The sequence below is a fragment of the Labrus bergylta genome, chromosome 10 (genome assembly GCF_963930695.1).
Source record: "Labrus bergylta chromosome 10, fLabBer1.1, whole genome shotgun sequence".
Lineage (NCBI taxonomy): Eukaryota > Metazoa > Chordata > Actinopteri > Labriformes > Labridae > Labrus > Labrus bergylta.
The window spans coordinates 26,316,876-26,331,138 of record NC_089204.1 but is presented as its reverse complement, the minus strand read 5'-3'; the positions used below and the strand labels follow the sequence as shown (position 1 = coordinate 26,331,138).

The 14,263-nt window shown below is 40.2% G+C and overlaps 1 protein-coding gene across 5 annotated transcripts in view; it reads left to right on the top strand.

The window, feature by feature from the left end:
- khdrbs2 (KH domain containing, RNA binding, signal transduction associated 2) overlaps window positions 1-14,263 on the top strand; it is a 98,722-nt gene that overhangs the window by 14,443 nt on the left and 70,016 nt on the right. For all 5 annotated transcript variants that reach the window (XR_010667066.1, XR_003808565.2, XR_010667067.1 and 2 more), the window contains exon 2: window positions 3,285-3,412. Coding sequence is in view for 2 of the 5 variants with exons in the window: in XM_020632753.2 (XP_020488409.1) it covers window positions 3,285-3,412 (128 nt within the window). In the remaining 3 variants the exon portion in view is untranslated. The remainder of the gene's footprint in view (window positions 1-3,284; window positions 3,413-14,263) is intronic.

Below are 14,263 nucleotides of genomic sequence, written 5' to 3'. Positions count from 1 at the left end.
AAACTCAAAGCCAAGCTGAAGTTAAAATAATCATGGAAATATGAGTCGAAGAGAATGATCGTAGTTTGGGTTAAAATATTCTGTTTGCACGCTGCACCTAATTCCCAGAAATGTAATTTAATTAATAATAATTTTCACGTAAAATCTTGGTGAAATGTTTTTTGAACTCAGCAGATAATATCCAGGAAAGTTCACAGTGAGCCTTCAGGGTGATGATGTGTATTTCATGTGACTGGTGTGGGACTATGTTGACCGTTGTGTCAGTTTTTTAGAACTTTTTTTTTACCTTGGTTTCTACTGTTCATTGGCTTAGAGTGTTTATTTAAACCTGATGGCGTTGAGGCTCACAGAAACCAAGAAGAGTTTACATGTAGTACAATGGGCAAACCATTTTGACAAGAAAAAACCTGTAGGGGATTGGGATCCCAAGTGGACTATATAATCTTAATATGGACCCTGTATAGTGCCAATCAAGGACCCTTCTTCAAACCATCTCGGCTTAAATTTGTGGTGTCGATAGAAACTCAGGACAGAGCTGGCTTTGCCCCAGTTTGTTTTCCCCGATGAGCCCAGGTGCAACCCATTTCGGCTCTTCTTGGACTTGTTGGCAGGGAAAGTAGCTGAGGCAGATGGGAGAGTCATTACTGTTACAGGTATATGGTAATAAACCAATGGACAAGGTTGATTTTTAACCTGGTTATGGCAGAAGATACCTGGTGAATGGATCACTAAAACACATATAGGTAATCCTCATTGAACCATTAATGTAACTGCATTCAATGCAATCCATCCAAAAATGTTTAGATATTTTTGGCTGGACAAGAAAGTCGGACTGACCGACTGGCCATTGTTTCAGTTTGTCTAATTATCATTGTATGGATAAAGGCTTGTTTGAAATATGCATCTTTTTGCCCCCAACAGATGGTGTTCGTTACACCAAATGGTAAACATAAATGGTATTAAAGATCAATTCTGCAAGCACATGCTATCCAAAGAAACACATGTTGCATAAGTTTCTCATAAGGAGATGTGAATCAAACATGTTGATGGAAATAAATGCTCGTAGGAGTGTTTCTTTCTATTTACCTCCAATTTCAGTGGTTTTTGGCACAGTCTGCCTTTTTCATAAAAGCATATGTGAAATTATACTAGTGTATGATTTTGACAAATTATTCACAACAAATACAGTCTTTGATTTCAGTGGTTAACAGAAACGCATAGAACATTAATTCATTCTCACTCGCCCATTTTGATGTCTCTGTTTTTTGGCATTTTTGCTGAGAAAAAAACGCGAAACAGTGCAGACGGCTTGTTCCAATTTAAGCGATCTTCCTCGCACAATCAGGCACAATCAGAGAGCTTGTGTAACCCTTCAAGAGCTGACGTATTTCAAGCAGTTAGAGTTTGGTGTCTGTCATTTCACAGACAATAGCCATTTCAAATAAATGACCTGAATTCTTGGTATAAAACTGAAAACCACTGGCCATTACATGCTGGAATGAGCGAACTCTAGAACTGCTGGGAACAGCGGGCTCATTATACTGTCGTTGAGGATGTCTGTAAGGTCTTATCAAGGGAAATTATCAGAGGGAGCCTCTGCTTTAGACATTATCCGGAATATTTCCATAACATGATACATATTTCCTTACAAGCATATAGTTTGTCAATTTGAGATCTCTAAAGCTGATGACATTAGTGTGAATTCCAACATTTTCTTAGACAAGGCTAAGAAAACAGGAGTTTCAGTTATACCTTATTTGCCTATTTAAAGGTTTTACATGTGATTTTTCACACTTAAATGTAATAGAAATCAAGTATATCCTCTGAAAACACAATGGGTGTAACACCCGAGTCCCACTGTCTGTGATGTTTTCAGAGTCCTATCTTCACTTTGTTTACATCGCCTGGACGGCAGCTGACTCCTCCCCTCGTGTATAAAAGTTGTTTAATTGAGGGACTAGAGAAAAGAAGAATAACATACTGTACTCACTGCTTAACTGTGTTTCTAGATCACGCTCATTTCAGGTAAATTTACATGCAGTGTGAAGATAACAGCATAATAAAGATCGCTAGCATTAGCATGCTAACACAACAATGCAGCGAGAGTTGTTTTGGTTTCATGCTGGTGCTCAAGGGCGACATCTGCTGGATCAAAAAATCGCATATAAAGCCTTTAAAAAAAATAATCTAGTTTGGGCCCTTTGTTGTTACCAATGTTTTGCTCGTATTATCTTAATGGTGAGTGCTTCAGAGATCTGGTCTGGCTTTCTCCACAAACTGTTGTCAGCTCAGGTGAGGTGATGTCCTTCAGTCTAAATTCACACTTGCTTCCAATAAAGCTTCTCAGAATGGGTCAAAGACTTGTACATGATCTTATTAAATAACATCATTTTTTGTCCAGCAAATGTCCTGCAGACTAATGACGTAATTCCACTGAGTGTTAATTTAGAGCGGGGAGCCCTGCTAGCTGAAAAAACAGATGGCTTCATTTTTACAGCACTTACTGTATGAGGATGTGAATGTTTCAGGTCAAGTGCGATATAATGTATGAATCAAGAAAAATAGCTGTACATGGTGTTCAGGGACTGTGCTGTTCCTGTCAAACTGAAGCGGACAGTTAATATCAAGCACTTGGCTCTCACTTTACTGCAATAAGGCCGAGACACACAAGAGGACTATTAGGCCAATTTGCACAAAATTTGCCCATCTTGCAAACTGTGGGGGAGAAATACAGCAGTTTGATTGGAAGCAATGATATGCAAATATGATCTTAATATGAGATCTAATCTTAACCGCCCCAATTGACTTTTAGCAGATAACATCAAACGTTTTACTCGTCTAATCCGCCATCAGGATAAGCCCTGTGCTGTGCGATCTGAGACTGCTGACAGGCCACGAGAGCTCAGCCTGCACTGAAGTGAGACACAGCGAGCCGAGTGTTACTGTTTGCCTCTGTTGTTGTTTTGATTGGAATTACTGGATCATGAGATTACAGGGCCTGATGTAAAAGATGCATCAGGAGTCAGCGGGATAATCTCATATCATTAAGCCTGCATAGTGAGCATATTTACAGCTGAGACACAGAATAATCAGCAAAATACTTACTCTGTGATGCAATGCATAGTTAAATTTGTACTAATGCGTCCCCAGCCTCGTATTACACCACTCGGTTGTCGCGCTGCTGTTGGCTCCAGAGCAGACTTAAATGTGTTGACTGATGTGTTTTCAGTTACATAACAACCTAATTATCTCCTTATCTCTTTTTATTGTTTTGTTTTCTGCAGAGATTGAAAAGCATGACGGTGATGAAGTGAGAAAAGATGGGGACATGAAGAAATACCTTGACATCATCAGCAATAAAAATATCAAGCTGTCCGAAAGAGTCCTCATTCCAATCCAACAATATCCAAAGGTAAGAGACGCAACAAACACGGCTTTACACTAGAAGTGGATGTAGCCTCTAGTAAATGTTTATTAATTACCCCAGTAAAAATGTTGAGTGAGTGAGTTTATACTCCAGGTTTATACTCCAGGTTTAGTAGTTTGAAGTCTTCCATACTATAGCATAATATGAAATATTATGCATAATATGAAACAGTAAATTTGGGCCAAATGTAGGATACCAAGTAGGATCTACAATTCTACAATTCTACAATTCATTTAGCAGATGCTTTTATCCAAAGCGACATACATCAGAGAGTACAACGCAAGCAAGGATCTAGAATAGAGGAAAGTGCAAACGAACAGCTTTAAGTCCGATCGGACACACAGATGCTGACAGGCATTGCACAGAGGCAAAGCACAACATTGACGGCTGTTCTAATCAGCATAGAAGCCATCTTAAAATCGTCATTATCAAACAAAACGGTAGTCATCATCATCATTAAGGTCGTAGGTATTCATGAAATAGCTGAGTCTTTAGCTTTTTCTTAAAGGTGCAGAGGGATCGAATGGGGGCGACAGAGGAGATTAACATTAAGTGTTGAAAAATGATTGCAGAAGTCCAAATAACTGCAGTTCCTTGAGTGTCCACTTGAGGCTGCCTCCAAAAGCCCAGGAATCGTCATGAACATCTGTGTCTAAACGCCCGTTTTTATGCAGAAATGAACATGTTTACAGCCTAGTTGAAAAAAAACCTGTTTTTGTCTAAATAGCTAATTTCATTATTTGTGCACATTTTTCTTATAATTCATCTGTTTTTGTTTAATTAAAGCTAAGAGGTATTTATACATTTGCATAATTGGATGATGCGCCTAACAGATGAGTGTGTTGTAGGTCTTTGCCAGAAGGCTTAAGGTCTGCCTCAGCTCCACCTCTTTCCCCTGTTAGTAGATCAGGTGTAAGGTTGTGATAGCATTGCCAATCTGTCGACCACCATCACTTGGCTTCATAATGCCTCTTCAAAAAACACTGCGTGATGTCATTGATACTACGTCCATGTTTTATACATTGTATGGGAGAGATTTGGTAACTTCTAGTGCCAAAAACAACACAATGGACAAAATGTCAGCATCATCATCAGCATGAAAAGAGGAATTCACAAACAAATGGGTTACATTTCAATGGCTACATCCACTTGTTTTATACAGTCTATGTATTTTGTCTAACAAAAGACACTGCACCCCCTAAGGGTCCTTTATTCTGTTGTTCTGTTAAAGGAACGGACTGTAATGGAAATCTTTTGTTATTTTAATTGGCAAGAACTAGAGTAAGTTTAAGACAGATTTAGGAAGAGCATGGCTGCATTTGAAAAAAGACACTGAGCTTGTGAATGTGTGGTATTGTTTCATTAATTGTAGTTGTCCATCACTGGACTGGGCATTTTTTGGCACCTTATCCCACTGAGCCTAAACAGGCTAATAGAAAGTCATCAAACGTGTCTGCTTTACTTTGACGTAGTCATCAAAAAAACAAAGTTTTTGCTGGACTAAAGCACTCAAGGGTACAGGGAGGAACAGTGACCATAAATCATTGTATGACACAGTACACGTTGTGAGTTATGCAATGTCAGTTTGAAATGTTGCCTAATGAGGCTGCTCTCCGTCAGAAAACACAGCTGCTTGTGGAGAACCAAAAGGCTCTGCTGCCGCTGTAATCAGAGAAAACCTGCTCCACTGAGTCTGTATCCTCACACTCATGCAACAGGCAGCAGAAAATAAGGCTGTGAGTGTAGTATCACAGATCACAACAGGACATTTAATCACATACTGCTCATATATGTAACTGATTATTACACCTGCTCTGCCAGTACTGTATATTAACCCTGTATGTTTTGTACTTTTAGACACAACATTAAGAACAGTAATGTTGTCATATCACAAGCATATATGTGCTTCTAAACAGGGAATTTTTTATTTTTTAAGATGTATCTTTTTGTGCCTTCATTGGAGAGATAGGACAGAGAATAGAGTTGGAAATCAGGGAGAGAGAGAGAGAGAGAGAAAGAGTAGGGAATGACATGCGGGAAAGGAGCCACAGGTTGGATTTGAACCCGGGCCGTCCGCTTGGATGACTAAAGCATCCCGTACATGGGGCGTGCGCACAAACCACTGTGCCACCAGCGCCCCTTAAAACACATAGTTGCCCTTAAAGTCAAAGACAACGCCTGTTTTGGAAACTGCTTACTTTACTAGTAGTACGTACTGATTGGGCCAACATGCAGTATGCAGTATGCAGTATGCAGTATGCAGTATGCGGACAAAATCGAGATCCACAGTATGCCAAAAATACCTGGACCAGTCTCCCACGCATACAGTACTTTTTCCCACAATGCAAAGATATGTTGCCTGTTTTAAGCACTATGTAACTTTGGCAGCTGGCCGCCGTTCTCTTGCTAGACATACATACGACTTTACAGCACTTGTGTGCACACACTAACCGTCTGCTAAATAGAAGTCATCTAGCCCGTCTTCGGTACTGTAAGATACAATGACTGAGCCTCAGACACAGAAGAGGACAAAGACAGATGAAGCAAAGAAGAGAAAAAAGAAAGAGTGACTGAGCAAGAAGCTGAACTAGAGTATATATTGGACTGCCACATTGGCGAGAGCCGCACAAAACAGTAGGCTGCAAGTCCGGCATCGAGCTGGGGATCATCATCATCATCATCATCATCTTTATCGACAGACTCAGGAGTCCTTTATTGGCTATGTGGGTACACTATGTCTGTTTTAGTACAGTGAAGTTGTACTCAGAGACCTTCCATTGGGCGCCAAAGTACACCAAACCAGATTCCTCCGTTTTCTTGCTCCAAGTATTTGAAAACTATTTGTTTTATGTTCCCATAAAACACGTCTGATATTGGGTCCCTGTGTTTAGTGTTCTTTTTCCCCCTCACATTTTTCTCTAGCCCTTTAATACCATTTATTTTCTTTGTTTTTGTGTGTGCAAACCCTCTCAACAAATTTGATCATAGATTTTCTTTTGACCCTGCCGACACCTGTCATCATATAAACTAACGAGGCTCCATTCTTCTTTATACCAGAACTATCACACTTTTTTTGGTCTCCAAGCATTAGTTTGAAGTGGTTTTTCCCTCTTGTTGTCCGTTCCCCGTACGAGCACTCGGGGAGTTCCAGAGAAGGGATCCTCAACAAAACTCTGTCAGAGTTTATTTTTCTGTCTCACACTCTCAGGTCAAGTCCTTCTCTTAGTTTAAGTCGTCCTTTGATGTTGTTGTTATGCACAGTCAGAGCAACTTAACACAAACACTTCACAGTTAAATGATGTTTCAAATGTAATTTACTGGTTCTGTTTGTGTTATCGGAGAGGGACGAGGGGGAGAAGAGGCCTATAGGATGGGCAGAGGAACATTTAGCTGAGCATCAGGATCACAGGCGGTGCACTTTAGCCCACTGAGCCCCTCAGGACACTCCATAGAAATCAATTTGCTGTTTCCTCTTCAGGATCAGGGTTGGGGAAAGTAATTAAGCTGTGTTCAGGAACTCCTCAGTCTATTAAATTGATTTCAAATCTATGAAGAATGCCAATTGAGAAATCTCCTTGGGGAACAGAAAAGCCACAATGACTCCGGGATATCTTTCTGTCCTTGTGTTTCTGCCTCATTAACTGACTATTTCCGTTCAACTGTTACCCTTTTTACTTCCAGAGAACTTCTTAGTTGTGAAAATTGACTTTTTTTTTTCGTGGAACTGTGACTTTCAGCAACATTTTCAAAGTATGGCTCACCCTTGCATAGGGAGTAAAAGTAAACTAATGCACATACAATACCTGTTAGGCAGCTTATTTCTTCAGCAAGCGTCTCTCAATTTCTTCCATGGATAATGTCAAGCATACCAATGTTTCCTCCTGGAGAATAAATTGGAAGCCAAATGAAATGATTATAGATGGATTGAGAGCTTCTCAACCTGCTGGTTAATTGTATGCACCTGGTGTCTCAGGTGTGAAAAACTCCTGATTAGATTGTTGATGAAAACCAGCGGAGCTTGCTGTAAGGAAATAAAAAACAGGGAGCCTAAAGCAATATATTTTGCAATATTATATAAAATGGTAAAATAAAAAATGCATAGAAAAATCTACAATGCATATTCTCAAAATCCTGCCCCTGTGTAATGAATATATAGGAGGAGCGGCCCTGCAAAGTAAGCAAAGCAGTGCAGTCCAGAGGGACGGTGCTGTTGTCCGAGCAGCTCCTGCGGATCTAATTGCACAGTCAGCACCCAACAAGAGTGCAGTGTCACTATCTTAACCATCTTGGTAACACTGCACTTTCTCTTAATGGTTACACACAAAGAAACTCTTTAATCAAAGGCACATCACACAAGGAGGAGAGGTATCAGAAAGTTTGTAGAGGAAATAGATCAAAAAAGTTCAAATTTAGGGTTTTTGACATTTACATGACAAAACTTAACACCAAAATGACTTTTCATGTAGCTCATCCCAATGCCTGTCCTGACAGCATGCAACGCAAGTCAGCGTCAGTGACAATATCAGCCTGATTCTACTGGAGTGTCCTAGCTACCCGACGCCCGTTTTCTATTTGTTTCCCTGTCACTCATGAAGACAAGTGGGGAACGAGAGAAGGAGGGGGCTCTTCAAGGCACTGGCACTTGCTAATTAACTTGTTTTACAAAGTGTAGAGAGTGGTGCACTAATAATGTTGAGCTTTAACTTGTGTCAACACCGGAGAAAAACTTTTTTCTGCTCACCGCGATCCTTTTATTGACGAGCCTCTGACCGTTGTGATTTGAGTCAACAGCTCTTCAATACAAAGCCTTCCATGGCCTTTGCAGCCAGCCTCAAGTGAAAATGCAGCTTTGTACACTTCCACATTAGCTTCATTTCAACACCAGAGATTGTCGCTCGCATACCAAATGTTTATGTTTGTTGCACATCTGACAGTCTTTAACTGTGACGTGCAGTTTTGCTTGCAAGGTTTTTCTTTAAGTTTTTTTTCTAAATCAGACCAAATTATGTTTACTAGGTTGCAGGCTTGACTGCTTTATTTTTTAGAATCTTAGAGGAGGGTGCATATTTATTATAGCCAACTGCTGTGGAGCCCTGAAGCAAGGGTGAGACCAGATGTTGATGTTATGAAGAATTCGGAGGGTAAGAAAAGGCCAAGCCGCAACAAAAATGAATCTGGAATTACAACTTTTTGCAGCATAAAATGAGTTGCCAATTGATTCTGAATTCTTTCAGTAATGTTGCATGCAATTATCATTATCATAACAAATGTAAAGAGCTGGACGACAGATCAGAGAACACAGACTGTAGGTCTTTTGTCGTCTTCTCTTTGTTGTGATAAACATTGACATCATACGTTGTATGGGAAAAATTAATTTCGGCTACACAGAAAATAATTCCTGTGAGTTTTTACTGATCAATACATACCACTATTTTTGCTCTGACATCTGGCCCCACTGAGAGACACAAACTAATTGGCTTCATTTTACTCCATATTGGAACCTCACTTCCTGTCACAGCTTTTTTTTTACACACGTCAACCGTTACCGACCATACTTCCCGTCACTGGTGGTTGGTGCACAGTCTAACATGTCATAAATCCCTTCTTCAACATTCCAGTGGTCTAACGGTGCTCACTCTTGCTTACAGCTGCCGCCTTGCCACGATGTAATTAAACTCAAAGTAATTAAATTATTACTTGGGAGAATTCTTCTGCATGGTTTCGGATTTGACGAGGTGGCACATAGAGGATTAATGTCATCACACTGTGGAACAAGCTGTACTGATGAAATCATTCTTTATGGTTTCTCTGACAGACTGTTTAGGGTCCCGTAGGCTGTTCTCACTGCGACATTTTCATGTGTCAGAGCAGGAAAAAGCACAGGTGTTCTTAATGACTTCTACGCTGGCTGAGATTCAAGGGACCAGTTACAGGACTGTGGCTGTGCAGCAGGTTTACTGACATGTCTTAATGTGAGCTCTCATTAGTGTTATTAGTTTCACCTGTGCTTCTCCTGCCTGTTTCGTCATGTTCTGTTGTATTGGGTGGTTTTTAGGGAGCATTTTATTGATGATGGGTTAGGGTTAGGGTAAGAACGTAGGGTTGCATGTTTTCCCTGGGCATGCATGGGTTCTCTCCGAGTACTTTGGCTTCCTCCTTCAATCCAAAGACATGCTCGTTAGGTTCATTGGTGACTCTAAATTACCTGTGAATGTGAGTGTGGCTCATTGTCTGTCTCTGTATATGTCAGCCCTGTGATTGACTGGCAAACAGTTTAGTGCAGGTGTGGGCAACTGGCGTCCCCCATCAACCCTCAATGTGGCCCTCAGGTCTATTTTTATGTATCAATTTATTTGAAACATTTAGAAAACATGACAATATCTGCCATGAAATCATGAAAACCAGAAATATGTCCAGTATAATATTTGATCACTGGCATATGTTGAGTTAAATTTGAGACAAAATTGACTGTGATCGTTTTTGGAAACTACAATTTGGCCCTCTGGCAGTGAGAATTACATTGGTATGGCCCTTGCTGTGACCAAAGTTGCCCATCCCTGGTCTAGGGTGTACCCTGCCTCTCGCCCAATGACAGCTGGGATTGGCTTCAGCCTCCCCGGGACCCCGAACCGGACAAGCGTATTTAGATAATGAATGGATGGATTTTAATGATGATGATGTTTACAAATTAAGTGCTAATTTTCCTTTTTTTCTTAGAAAAAGTCTTTATGATGAAATAAAGAAAGAATAAAGTGTGACTGTGTATTAGGCAAGATCTATACATGCAGTGCCCCAAATATAGCTTTAAACTTACAAAGAGCAAATTATGACTAATCTCAACTGTATGATGTAGGGTATCATTTATTTTAGTATAGTCTGTGCAGTTAAGGATAGTAGAGCCTGAGCATAATTTTAAGTCAACACTGTTATAAATGCACTAAAATAAGGCGGCCATACATTGGCTTTTTTATCCATTATCCACATGATTACACCCTTGAGGGATTCTTTTATGAGATTTTTCCATAAATGGACATGAATCTGAATCTGGATGCCGGACCGTAAAATTGAACATAGAGTATGATGAAATGTAATCCACTGAAGATCTTGTGTCTCATCTTTTCCAATATGAGCCAATTCCAACATGCATTCTTGAGTTTACAACAAAATATGTGATGTGAGAAAGATATTGCAGCATTAAACGTCATTAAAATAGAGTGCATATTCTCCTGACAAGAATCCAAAAGCTTTTTTTTTTCCCGCAATCAATTATTCTGAAAGAAGCTGATAGATAGCTTGAGTTTCATCTGACTGCATTCAAATTGTGTGAGCCATGATACACAGGCCTCCAATTAATGGGCCAAATGTTTGATGCTGAGTCAGAAAGCACTTTTCTTACCAAATAAAAAAATAATAATTTATTTTTCTGAGGATTTTTCTTTTTCTTTTTATGACTTTTTTACAGAGACAGAACAGTGGATAGAGTCAGAAGTCAGGGAGAGAGAGAGAGTGGAGGATGACATGCGGCAAAAGAGCCACAGGTCATATTTGGACCTGGGTTGCCAGCTTTGAGGACTGTAGCCTCTCCAAATAGGGCGTGCGGACTAACCACTAGGCCATCAAGGCCCACCAACATTTACTTTTCTTTTTAGAAAAAACAATGCAAGTGCGAAGCTAGCACAGCGCTACATCGAGGCGTCATGGGCCCATCACAAATCTTTCTAGCCCACCTGTGTGTGCTTATATGTGAACATAAAAAGAGAGAACTGAAAGAGTAACTAGGAATTCATGAAAATCAACATATTAGTCAAGCCCCCTCTCAGCACCAGGAGAAAAAAAATCCTGGCGCCGTCCCATGGCGCGAGGCTATCCCTGTCGGAGAGGCAAATCCAAAATACAAGCTGGGTCCAAAACAAGTTTGAGGAACTAATTAACGCCAGAAAGCTACAACTAAAGACAAAGAGAATCTGGCAGAGAGCTGGTTAAATGTAAGGAGGGCTATTAAGGTGAAGGGGGAAAAGGTGTGCAAAGGGGATGTGCAGGTCAGTCGATTTTACAAGCAGAGAGGCCGACAGGTGGGAGTGGCTGGGTCTGAAATGACAGGAGAGTTACATCACAGTATAAACAAAACAAAAACAGAATACATAAATGGTGAAATCCAGAATGTGGACAGTATCATTAAAAGCATCAGATCTCTCTGAGGATATGTGACAAGACAATTTCATTAACTTGTTTATTTAAAATCTTTTTAGCTACAAGTTCCTTTTCTTTCAGTGGAACCCCAGTTGATTGGGAGATAAATTTCCCCTGCGTAACATGTTGATAAGGACATTAAATTTATACGTCTCACAGACTCATCTTCCAATCATCCACGAGGTGCACCTGAAAACCAGAAGTAAATTATACTTGTCACACTAATCTTCAACATGAATAATAAATTCAGTTACACCTGTCAGCGCCGGGGAATTTATTTTTATCTTCACGCTGCAGAGCTGACAAAGGAATATATAAAGTCAATACAGGATTAATGCTGAACCAAACCTGCCAGTAAAAATGCGTAATAATTGGACTGAAATGTTCCAGAATAAAGCGTTTAAATCAAAAGGAATTGTGTGTACATTAATGTTGTACTTATTTTTGACTATGTGTACACTCATAGCTGTGATACCAACACGTTTTCTTTGTCACAGACTAGACTCCAGCATCCTTCAAAGCGGGAGGACGTGTGTGTTTTTGCGCACCACTCTCTGTAAAATGTGCATTAGGTGTGATGTGGTTTCACAGCCTGTCAGGATAAAGATATTTGGCCTTGGTTTCTTGCTCCAGTGACCTCAGCATCACTTTTTATCTTCCGTCTCCTCTGAAGGGATGAAACCTTGACGACGGGGTTGAGCTCAGTTAAAGAGAGAAAAAAGGGAGGAACATCTGCACCTCTCCCGTGTCGACATGTAAACAAATGACACACTCACACTGTGCGTTTAAGCGTAGGAATTGTACGTTTCACTTCTTACTAAGCAAAAAGATAATCAGCACAGACATTTTAATTATCGCATAACTAGAATTTATCCTCTGCTGTTTAATGAGACGGCTTGATTAGCATCTCATAACCTTGGGGTATGAAATGGATTTTCAATGGCTGATACTGTCTGCTTGTCTGAGTCCAGTGCTGGGACTATTATGTCTTTATGTGTGTGTGTGTGTATGTGTGTGAGAGAGTGTTATTAAAATGATTTTTTGCCCTTTTAATTAGAATAAATTGAAATACTGCTGCCTGCTTAACATTTGAGCGTGCTAGTTTTTTTTAAAATATTACCTCTGTCGGGTGCTCTAACTCTCCATTCTGCAGGTACTTTCAACACTTTAAATTGTATTTTGTCCTAGTGGGTTGCCACAATTCTCAGCTTATCAGACTCGGGTTATTGTGACCTTTAAATAGTGCAGCTGCAGCCGAGCTCTAGCCATTGAGGAAAATTCCATTTTTGTCCGCACAGAGATGTCAGTGTCCCAAAGAAAGGCCCGGCAAGAGGAAAGGTGTTTTGCTCAGATAAGTGCTGAATACAGAGGAGGGGGACGTACAGAGCGGGAATTAAAATGAAGCACTTGTATGATGTTATCACAGCTCCACTTTGGGATCCCAATGTGTCAGTGTTTGTGTGATGACTTTGTCTGCTACAATGCTTCCCATGACATATAATAACGATAAAATGCCTCCCAATGTCCGAACTCTATGCAGCTGTTTTCAGACCTTAGTTTTCATTTCTATCCTAAGACAATGTCTTAGGAGACAATGTCAGCATGTGGTATAGATTCCCTCAATTGTTTGTGCTTCTGATTATCACTATTGTCCCACAATGCAGCATGCAACAGAGATGGAGGAGCCGCTCACAGCTGGAGAAAATCAAGGCTAATTGTAATAACTAATGTGCGACAACAGGGAGGCGTGGGAACACAAAAATAAAGTAAAGCATGCTCTGGAAAGCATTTAGCGTCCTCATTAAATCTGTTTTGATCAACAACAATGGCTCAAATGATTCAGTGGAATGGTAAAGATGCTGAGTGATTAGCTAACGGAGAATTACTACGCAACTCGCCAGGATCTGTTTTAGCGTCTTTCAGCTCATTGTTTTGTTTTTGCAGAACATGTTTTTACTTTTTGGTTCCTGTATCTCAGGAAACTCATTTGCTTTCCTTTTACTTGTTTGGTCAGAGGTAGGGCTGGGAGATCCTCTGAAAATAACTCTGTGAGTCATGACTGTCTACAATGGGTGTAACACCCGAGTCCCACTGTCTATGATGTTTTCAGAGTTTTCAGAGTCCTATCTTCACTTTGTTTACATCGCCCGGACGGCCGGCTGACTCCTCCCCTCGCGAATAAAAGTTGTTTAATTGAGGGACTAGAGAAAAGAAGAATAACATACTGTACTCACTGCTTAACTGTGTTTCTAGATCACGCTCATTTCAGGTAAATTTACATGCAGTGTGAAGATATGAGCATAATAAAGATCGCTAGCATTAGCATGCTAACACAACAATGCAGCGCGAGTTGTTTTGGTTTCATGCTGGTGCTCAAGGGCGACATCTGCTGGATCAAAAAATCACATATAAAGCCTTTAATGGTGATTCACAGGATATATCCCAATATTTTTTCTGTAAAGAAGTAACCAACGTAAAGGCAGTAGTTTTTGCTTTTTCTCTTTTTTAAAGGTTTGTTTTGGGGGATTTTTATAACTTCACTTAAAGATAGGAGAGTGAAAGAGCCAGAAATCAGGGAGAGAGAACGAGGGGAATAACATGCAGGTTAAGGAGCCCCAGGTCGGAATTGAGGACTGCAGCTTCTTT